This window comes from Microchirus variegatus (genome assembly GCF_963457635.1).
Source record: "Microchirus variegatus genome assembly, chromosome: 21".
Classification (NCBI taxonomy): domain Eukaryota; kingdom Metazoa; phylum Chordata; class Actinopteri; order Pleuronectiformes; family Soleidae; genus Microchirus; species Microchirus variegatus.
Window position 1 is genome coordinate 17,855,111 of NC_139822.1, and position 10,504 is coordinate 17,865,614.

A 10,504-nucleotide genomic window follows, 5' to 3' on the forward strand; every position below is an offset into this window, starting at 1 on the left:
GTCTTGCAGATTCAAAACGTGGCGCCCATCGGAAATTCTGCAAATTTCGTCAATTAGCTGCAGAACAGGAAGTGCCGTGTAAATTTGCCAACAAAAACATTTGCTCTCAGAAACTTGATAAATGCCGCCGAGTCGCTTAAACTCTATTTCTTTCATCCAAAAGTTGATATTAAAGCTGTAGTATGTAACTATTTTGGGGCTTGGTAACTCACATATTGGTGTGAAGACCTATTGGAATTTATGGATTTTCTCTCTGTCCCCCAAAATCGCATTTTTTAGGTACTCAAAATTGCTGAAAATTAACAATAATTGGCTGAAAAATGGCGTAATTGGTGAAAACTGTTGGGACAAAGCTGAAATCAAGTTGCACCAAACGTCACAGAATTTGGTGGAAACGTGTCACAGACCAAGACGAGCAGAAAAGTCTATTGGGACCATGGCCTCAACTCAACAGGAAGTTGACCATTTTGATTTTGGCGCCCGTGTTGGCGCGTATCGTAAACGAACGGACTCGTCTGAGCACATTAATCGTACCGACATAAAGAACGTGTCAATTTGTACTAGAAACACCAAATATTAAAAGTTATCAAAAGGTTTCGCAGATTCAAAACGGGCGTGGCAACGATCGGAATTTCTGCGAATTTCGACCCTTCCTCCCGCAGAACAGGAAGTGCCGTGTAACTTCGCTGTACGTTGACCGATTGGCTCGAAAGTTCATACGTGACACGAGAGACCGACTCTGAACACGTCTACGAAAAATGAACTTGGCACGAACAGGAAGTCGGCCATTTTGAATCGCGCTGCCGTTTTTGCCATGAAACAGGGAGTGGGTTTGTGTTTTCGTCTCGCTTTACTCGCGCAATGTTGCCGTTGCCTCCGTTCACCTTCTGAGAAACTGGTTCGAATGTTACGGTCAATTGTTGATATTTAAACGTACAGTTGTAATTTAAAATGTATTAGTAGACGGACAATAATGTTAATTTAATCTGTTTTGTGAAAATCCGCTAAATGTAAGGAACAGGCGCGTTAGGTTAGGATTTAATGTGGGATTATTAATCTCAGGAAGAGCTGCAGTGTTTTAACAAATTCAAATTGCTATTTTTCCCGAGCAATTCTGCCAACTGCAGCTTTAACAAAAGTGCTGAACAGAAGTAATTATCTCACTCGGAATACTTCAATTTAACGTCTTTGTGTGATTTCAATAAATTTAAGTCATTAGGAAATTATCATAATCAATTCTTTATACCAGTGCGGCTTAGACTTTCTCGTGTTCACTGTAAAATTAAATTAAAGTTAATCAAGTAATTGGGTAGCGAGTGACTATTGTTCAGTAGAGCAATAAATGCATGTGGTTTTCTTTCCCCCTTTTGTGTTTTATAACTTTCCCCCGGGGAAGCGTATTTAAATTAATTGAACGAAATAATACAATAATGTATTAATAAAAAAATCGGCCCGTGTCGCCACTCGATAGCACCTAGAGGTGGAGTGGAGGATAGCGCGTTTAGCGTGTCACGTGGGAACGCCGCTGTTTTCCACAGACAAACAGGAAATCTGTATCTTGGCGAATCAGTTGCGTAGAGATTATAATAGATGAGTCAAATGAAAACAAAAAGAAAGCGGCGCAGTAAGTGAGCGCCTCTCTCTCTTTACCTCGAGGACAAAGTCCCAGAAGAGTCTGTCTGAATGTCTGCTACATGTTACCTGTGTTTGTGCTTCTGTTCCTGTTTTGTCTGTATCTCAGTCTTTTAACTTCTTGTTACCTTTTCCTCACTGTAATCTGTGGATTATGTAGCTGTCTGTTAATGTGCTGAAGGTGACGCGTTATGAAAAGGTTTACGACAAACTTAATCAAACCTCTACCTGTGTATATATATACTGTGTGTGTATACTGTATATATGTGTATGTGTGTGTATTACATTACATTTGGCTGACGCTTTTTAACCAAAGCGACTTACATATATACCTATATATATATATATATGCATATGTGTGTGTACATGTATATATGTATGTATGTATGTGTATGTATGTATATGTTAATATATGTGTGTATATATGTATGTATGTATATATGTACGTATGTATGTATATATGTATGTGTGTATGTATATATGTATGTATGTGTATGTATTTATATATATGTATGTGTATGTATGTATGTACAGTATGCGTGTGTATATATGTATGTGCGTGTGTATATATGTATGTGTATGTATATATATGCATGTATGTGTATGTATGTATGCATGTGTGTATATATGCATATATGTATGTATATATGTATGCAAATATGTGTGTACATGTATATATGTATGTATATGCAAATATATATGCATATATGTGTGTATGTGTATGTATGTATATATGTATGTATATATGTGTATCTATGTGCATGTATGTATGTATGTGTATGTGTGTGCATATATGTATGTGTGTATGCATGTGTGTATATATATGCATATATGTGTGTGTATGTATGTATATATGTGTCTGTATGTATATATGCGTGTGTCTGTATGTATATATGTGTGTGTCTGTATGTATATATGTGTATACATATATATATATATATATTGACACATATACATATATATATATGTGTGTTTGTATATATGTGTATATATATATTTGTTAATGTGTATTTAATGTAGTGCACGGTCGTGTTCAACCCTTTAAAAAGACACACACTAAGTATCATGACCATGATTTTAAGCGTGAACAGGACACAAATAAGTACTTTTATAGTCAGTGTGTTACAGTGTCGCACTGAAAAGGCGCCTTAAAGCTTTTCCCTTGACTTTGTCTCTACACGTTTCCCATCCAAATATCATCTCTCACCAAGTCCAGCGAGTGAATCCACCCCTCAGGGTTTTCAATTTTTTATAGGCCGAGTGAGAAAGGAATACTTTGACATATCTTGTTGGGGTGGAGAAGTGTTTGGTTTTCTTTCTTGCTCAGGCTTATCTGCGGAAATAAAAAAAAAGAAAGTAATACCAGCTTTTGGTGACCTTAGCTTAGTTGTGATTAAGTTATAGTTCTAGTCTGACACGCGGCCCTGTTTTAGCAGCCGTCAAATCGGGAAACTATGGTGGCCTTCGGTACCAGAAAAGATGTCAACACACCCATTTTCTCCACCCTTTAAAGTTCATGCATCAACTATTAAAGGCTACAATTTATATATTTCAAAGCAGTTACACACTTATGCAAAACATACTTATTGGAAGTATCTTCACTTTCTGCTGTTAAACCCTTATAAATGATGCACACTGGACCTTTTGTCTCTTGTTTCCAGTCCTGCGAAGCTAAAAATGTGGTGGCAGTCTTTTCATTTAGCAAAGAGAAACTTTTCCCCCAAAGTTTTACTTAAAGTTTAAGTATTATTGTATGCAAATGGGATTTTTCAGGTATTGCAATCCCTTTTGAAATGTGCTCCCTTTGAAGTTTTAAAGAAAAACACCCATTTACTATAGAGGTCTTTACCATAGAGGGGGTGTCAAAAACACACGCTTTAGTGAGACCAACTGTTAAGTAATTAAGAGCATCAGGCCGAAGGGACGCTCCAATATTCATGAGTTTCAGGTTTTTCGAAATGATAATTAGTGACCTCTTTGTGTCTTAAATCCTCCTTCCTTTCCCTCTCTTCCTCCCCCTCTGCCTCAATTTCTTTCTTGCCGACTTTCCCTCCTCGTCTTTGCACCAGTGGTTTGCTTCGACGCCAAGATCAACTTCGACGACAACGCCGAGTTCCGTCAGAAGGCGGTGTTCGCCATGGATGACACGCTGGAGAGCGACCCCATCGAGACGGAGGCGGCCAAGTGGGACCTCAAATATATTGGACTGGATGGAAACATCGCCTGTTTCGGTACGGAAACAAGCGCACACACACACACACACACGTGCATTTTTGAAAACGTACCACAAAAAAAAACAAAAAAAAACGATTTAACACCTCAATTTAGCTCAATGACAAAGTTACAGTCATCACTATTTTGTACCTTGAAAAGATGAAATGATGAAAAGATGAAATGTACAAAACAAAATTTGATTGTTGTGCCAAGTTATATATAAAAGTGGTTAGCTAACTCATTCATGGCTAATGGCTGTGCTAACGGTTTTAAAAAGTAAGGTTAGCTAAAAACATTCATGGGCAATTTTTTTAACTGTTTTTAAAAAGTAAGGCTCATTAAAAATATCCTTGCTAACAGCTGTACTAATAATTTTAAAAAAGTAAGTAGTTTGGTAAAAGTATTCAACAGCTCTGCTAACATGCTAACGACTCTGCTAATGGTTGTAAAAAAAAAGGGAGGTTTGCACAAAAAGACATCTCGTACAACAGCTCTGCTAACAGTTGTAAAAAAGTAAGGTTCATTAAAAAACATCCATGCTAAGAGTTTACTAACATTTTTTAAAAAATGTAAGGCCAGTTTAAAAAAAAAAAAAAAAAGTCATGCTATCCTTACTGTTGTAAAGTGCACCTTTCTGTAAAACATCCATGCTAGCGGCTCTGCTAACTGTAAAAATGTAAGGTTTGCTAAAACGAACATGCTAACAGCTCTGCTAACAGTTGTAAAATAAGGTTTGTTAAAAGTATTCATGGCTAACAGCTTTGCCAAGTGTAGAAAGGTAAGGTTTGCTAAAACAAACATGCAAACAGCTACGCTAACAGTTGTAAAAAGTAAGGTTTGACAAAAGTATTCATGGCTAACAGCTTTGCTAACTGTAGAAAGGTAAGGTTTGCTAAAACAAACATGCAAACGGCTCTGCTAACAGTTGTAAAATTAGGTTTGTTAAAAGTATTCATGGCTAACAGCTTTGCTAACTGTAAAAAGGTAAGGTTTGCTAAAACAAACATGCTAACGGCTCAGCTAACAGTTGTAAAAAGTAAAGTTTGACAGAAGTATTCATGGCTAACAGCTTTGCTAACTGTAAAAAGGTAAGGTTTGCCAAAACAAACATGCTAACGGTTCTGCTAACAGTTGTAAAAAATAAGGTTTGTTAGACGTAGTCATGGCTAACAGCTTTGCTAACTGTAAAAAGGTAAGGTTTGCTAAAACGAACATGCTAACAGGTCTGCTAACAGTTGTAAAAAGTAAGGTTTGACAGAAGTATTCATGGCTAACAGCTTTGCTAACTGTAAGAAGGTAAGGTTTGCTAAAACAAACGTGCAAACGGCTCTGCTAAAGTTGTAAAAAGTAAGGTTTGACAGAAGTATTCATGGCTAATAGCTTTGCTAACTGTAAAAAGGTAAGGTTTGCTAAAACAAACATGCTAACGGCTCTGCTAACAGTTGTAAAATTAGGTTCGTTAAAAGTATTCATGGCTAACAGCTTTGCTAACTGTAGAAAGGTAAGGTTTGCTAAAACAAACGTGCAAATGGCTCTGCTAACAGTTGTAAGAAGTAAGGTTTGACAGAAGTATTCATGCTAATGGCTCTGCTAACTGTTGTAAAAAAAAAAAGAAGTAGCCTTCATGGCTAATGACTGTGCAAAAACTAAAATTCAGATTAGCTAAGCAAATGTTTGTGGCTAACAGCTGTGCTTATGTTGTACAATAGTAAGGTTAATTTATAGCTAAGGGCTATGCTAATGGCTGGAAGATGAATGGGCGTTATACAGTCGCCCCAAATGTGCATTCCTGCCACAAGTCTCCTGGTGCAAAACTTTTTTTTATCTCTTCAGTCACATGTGAGAAGCTCGGACACGGTTTAATTCACGAGTCAAAAGTAAAGGCTGCACGGGTTTTTCCTCCTCCAGTCCGCATCACGAGCAGCTTTTCCGAGGACTCCAGAAGGAACGCTGCCATAACCGATGCGTTCTAATTAGCCGTAATCCGCCCAGAACGTCTCCAGCGAGGCCAGATTGTTAGCATTCTCATTAAAGGCCCCCTCTCTTGTCATAAATCAAAGCTTTTACAGTGTACGGCAGCACTAACAGGTGCTCTCGCGTCTTACCCCGTAGCCTCGTAAACACATTAGATGTCTGTTAGCGCTACCCGACGCCCCTCACACACACACACACACACACACACAGCATCCCCAGCTCTTAAAGTAACAACAGCTTTTAAGGCCCCGCAGCTTCCTTGAGAGCGCCGCGAGCCACCAAAGTGACAGCTGTTAAAACAAATTTCCATTTTATCGAGACCTCGGTCGGGGGGGTGGGGGGAGCTTTGCCAGGACACAAGTTCGGGGGCTCGGCTAAGCCAAATGAGGTGCGACAGTTTTTGTGTGCACTTGTGCTCCCACGCACCTCAGCGGGGGGGTAGCTGTGCCGGCACTCGGCTAAACGACGTCACAGGCCGCGATCGCGATCTCTTTTAATCAACGCTCGCTTCTCTGATGACAAGTCGTCGGCCCCCGTTTCCTCGCGCCGCGTCGGATGTTTCCTGATTAGAAGGTTTTCCGACCGGTTTTCACTTGTTATTATTTTCAGCCGTTTTGGTCTTTAGCGGATGAACGATGGCTCCGCGTTCCTTCGCGGTCGCCCCCCTTTCCTTTGGAGACGGTGATGTTATTTTAATTAGCTCACGGCCCCGCTGGCGTCACACATCACACGCGCGGCGACATTCGTTCCAATCTCTGAACTTAATGGTCATGTTTAGCTTTATTATACTTAATAAAGCGATTTAATACACGGTTGCACGTTAACGCCCTCTCAACATGCCAGACGTGATCGCTCTGGAGAGACACCATCCATTTAACTAAGTACGCTACGTTCCTGCTTTTTCCTTTATCCTCTGTATTTCTGTTTTTCAAAAAAATTGTCAGAATCAAAAACGACATAGTATAGTATGTCGTTTTTGTCCAATTTTGGACCAAATTTTTTTTCTCCAAAAATGGTCACATTTTGGAGATATAGTATAGTATGACGTACTACATAGTATAGTGTGACGTTTTTGTCAAGTTTTGGACCAAAAAAACGTTTTTCAAAAAAATTGTCAGAATCAAAAACGACATAGTATAGTATGTCGTTTTTGTCCAATTTTGGACCAATTTTTTATAGTTTTAGCTATTCATTTATTTATGTATTTTTTGCAGTGAATGGAGCCGGATTGGCGATGGCCACATGTGACATCATTGACCTGCACGGAGGAAAACCCGCGAACTTCCTGGACCTGGGTGGTGGAGTCCAAGAGAGGCAGGTGTACGAGGCCTTCAAGCTGCTCACCGCCGATCCCAAGGTAGGGAACTGTTCTTTCATCGAGCTAGGTCGTAACCATCAAAGACAAGAGTCCCGTCGCGGTGGAGGCTAGGCTAATGTGAGAGCACTTTACCGGATCGCTGAGGTGGATCACTACGCTGAAGTTGGCGTTCAGATTTGCTAGCTTAAGGGTCAGCAGTTAAGGTGGAAACTTAAGGGAAAATGTAAATGACAAGAAAGTGCAAATAAATTACATTTTTACCGTATTTTGAGTAGTGCTGGGCACGCTAACGCACGCCGCGTTTCCATGACGACTGACTGAAAAAAAAACACGTAACGGGACGCCATGTTTACGCGACTCCCGATTGTTAAAATTAGTCTCTAAATTAACCCTAAACGTTAAAAACAGAGGCACACGTACGCAGTACACAGGTAGCTACCGTTCGACTGTAGGCGTGCTAACGGCGCTAAAGGAGCTTACGCAGCTAACAGAGCTAAAGGAGCTTACGCAGCTAACGGAGATAAAGGAGCTAACAGAGTTTACGCAGCAAACAGCGCTAAAGGAGCTTACGCAGCTAAAGGAGCTTACGCAGTTAACAGAACTTACGCAGCTAACAGAGCTTACGCAGCTAACGGTGCCCTGAGTCCGGTGCCGCGGTGCGTAAACATGACATCACGCTTGTCTTTTTCCAGTCGCCATGGAAATGACATGGCTAACAGATGGCTAACAGAGCTAAAGGAGCTTACGCAGCTAACAGAGCTAAAAGAGCTCACGGAGCTAAAGGAGCTAACAGAGTTTACACAGCTCACAGCGCTAAAGCAGCTTACGCAGCTAAAGGAGCTTACGCAGCTAAAGGAGCTAACGGAACTTAAGCAGCTAACGGTCTGTCGCCTAAATCACGATCTATTCTTCATTCTGACGCTCGGTTTGAACTCCAGCAGCTTGTTTTGACCGCGTCTAAGTGAGTTGTGAGTTGCCGCCACGCGATCGGCCGACCGGACATTTGTATTGAACACGTGCGCCTAAAACGTGGTTTCATCCAAATATAATAATACACCCCATAAAAAAGTTTGAAAAATAATAACAGTGTGATTCTGCCTCATATTCAGTCGCACAACAGTGAACAGGCCAGTGTTGAACCTTCGCATGAATGTTAAAAGGCCACCGACCGCAGCAGCGCAGCAGGTGATGCATGGGCCTGTCTCACATTTCCGCTGTGTGCACATTCTGTTTGGTCTCACGTGGATTCCAGTCAATGGTCTGTGGGGGGAAATAAAAAAAAAGAATGAAAATGGTGGATACATAAAAAAAAAAAAAAAAAAATTGTGATCAATAATGGAAAGTAAAAGCTTTCAAAGACTCGTCGCTCTTTCTTGTCATGGATCATCTAAAGTTTTAATCGAGGAGCTACTAAGCTTGTTAAATGTTTATTGGACATTACTGGATACAGACCAATAAGTGTAAACTGTACAACTGTATTTACTATGTCATCAAATTTTGGATGACACAGTGACACAGTATAGTATGACGTTTTTGTCAAATTTTGTCCCAAAATAGTGTCACATTTTGGACGACAGTATAGTATGTTTGGGACGGCATATGTCATTTTAGTCAAATTTAGGACCGAATATTTTTGTGAAAAAAATTGTAAAATTTGGGATGACATAGTATTTTTTGTAACGTTTTTGTCAAATTTTGGACCAAAAGCTTTTTCCCCCCAGAATTTTGAACGACATAGTACAGTATGAAGTTTTTGTCAAATTTTGGACAAAAAAATTTTTTTTCAAATTTTTTTTCACATTTTGGACGACATAGTATAGTATGACGTTTTTGTAAAATTTTGGACCAAATTTTTTTTTTTTTAAAGTTGTCAAATTTGGGACGGCATATGTGTAATTTTTGTCAAATTTTGGACCAAATTTTTTTTTTGAAAAAAATTGTCCAATTAGGCGACATAGTATTGTACAACGTTTTTGTCAAATTTAGGACCAACATTTTTTTTTCTAAAAAATTGTCACATTTTGGACGACATAGTATAGCATGACGTTTTTTTCAAATTTTGGACCAAATTTTTTTTTTTAAAGTTGTCAAATTTGGGACGGCATATACGTAATTTTTGTCAAATTTTGGACCTAATTTTTTTTGGGGGAAAAAATTGTCCAATTAGGACGACATAGTATTGTACAAAGTTTGTCAAATTTTGGACCAAAATTTTTTCCCAAAAAAAATTGTAACATTTTGGACAACGTAGTATAGTATGTCGGTTTTGTCAAATTTTAGACGCCATAGTTATTACAAATGGGATTTCTTTCATTTTTTTTTTTTTTTTTTCTCTCTTTGGCGGCCCTCAGTCCAATGTTGGGTTCCTAAATTGGCCCTCAGGTATCAAAACTTTGAGAACCCCTCATCTAAATAATCCAGTTGTAACCAATTCAGAGGCTTGGTGTTCGATTTTACTACACGGCCACGCCCCCTGCCCCGCTCTCACCTCTCAGCCCATGTCTTGGCATTTTTTGGGCGGAGTTAGCCTCAGAGGGGCTGAGTTAGCCCTTTATAGAAATGAGCAGCCCGCAACCTGACTCAGCTAAAACGCACATAGGGAAGCATGTGTGATATATCGGATTTTACGCTTTCCGATATCCAGTCCAGTGATTTTTGCTACTTAGTACTGTATTGACTTATCTGTAAGAAACAGAAGAGGAATTGTCTTTGTCTTAAGTGGATTCCACTGATCCAGATCCTGCTGCTGCTGCTGCTGTGTATGGAAATAGAAACAGGCAGCACCTCCCTAATGGGGGGGGCAGAAAAAGCAGAATAGCGCTGACATTAAACTGGGTTGTAAGCACCATTAGCATTTCAACCAGAGGAGCCGAGAAACCTGCTCTGATCTGTGGGAAGAATGTTAATCATTTCACAATAAGAGTGTAGAGAAAGAGAGAGAAAGAGAAAGAAAGAGAGAGAGAGAGAGAGCTGCTCATTTGCATTATTTTTTCCACCAATTACTTCTTGCCAAAGGTCCAAAATAATAGCGGAAATTAGAATAAAAATCACATCCTCTGCTCGGTGATGGCAAAATGTTGAAAATGACTCATTTGATTTGTGAAATAAGATGTGGTGAAAAGGGGGGATTTTCTTCCCATTTGCTGTTATAAGATGATGGCGTTTTGTGGAGTTTGTGACACTGATATTGGAAAAGGTTCTATGCTGCGATTATGAGTGTACAGTAATGTTATATATATGTGTGTATATATATGTATATGTGTATATATATGTATATATGTATATATATGTATATATGTGTATATATGTATATATATGTATATGTATATATATGTATATGTATATATATGTATATGTATATATATG

At 39.1% G+C, this 10,504-nt stretch overlaps 1 protein-coding gene across 1 annotated transcript in view; it reads left to right on the forward strand.

The window, feature by feature from the left end:
* Positions 1–10,504, forward strand: part of suclg2 (succinate-CoA ligase GDP-forming subunit beta) — a 124,477-nt gene that overhangs the window by 64,665 nt on the left and 49,308 nt on the right. The window contains exons 8-9 of the mRNA XM_083907428.1: positions 3,702–3,863; positions 7,035–7,177. Of these exons, the coding sequence (XP_083763554.1) occupies positions 3,702–3,863; positions 7,035–7,177 (305 nt within the window). The remainder of the gene's footprint in view (positions 1–3,701; positions 3,864–7,034; positions 7,178–10,504) is intronic.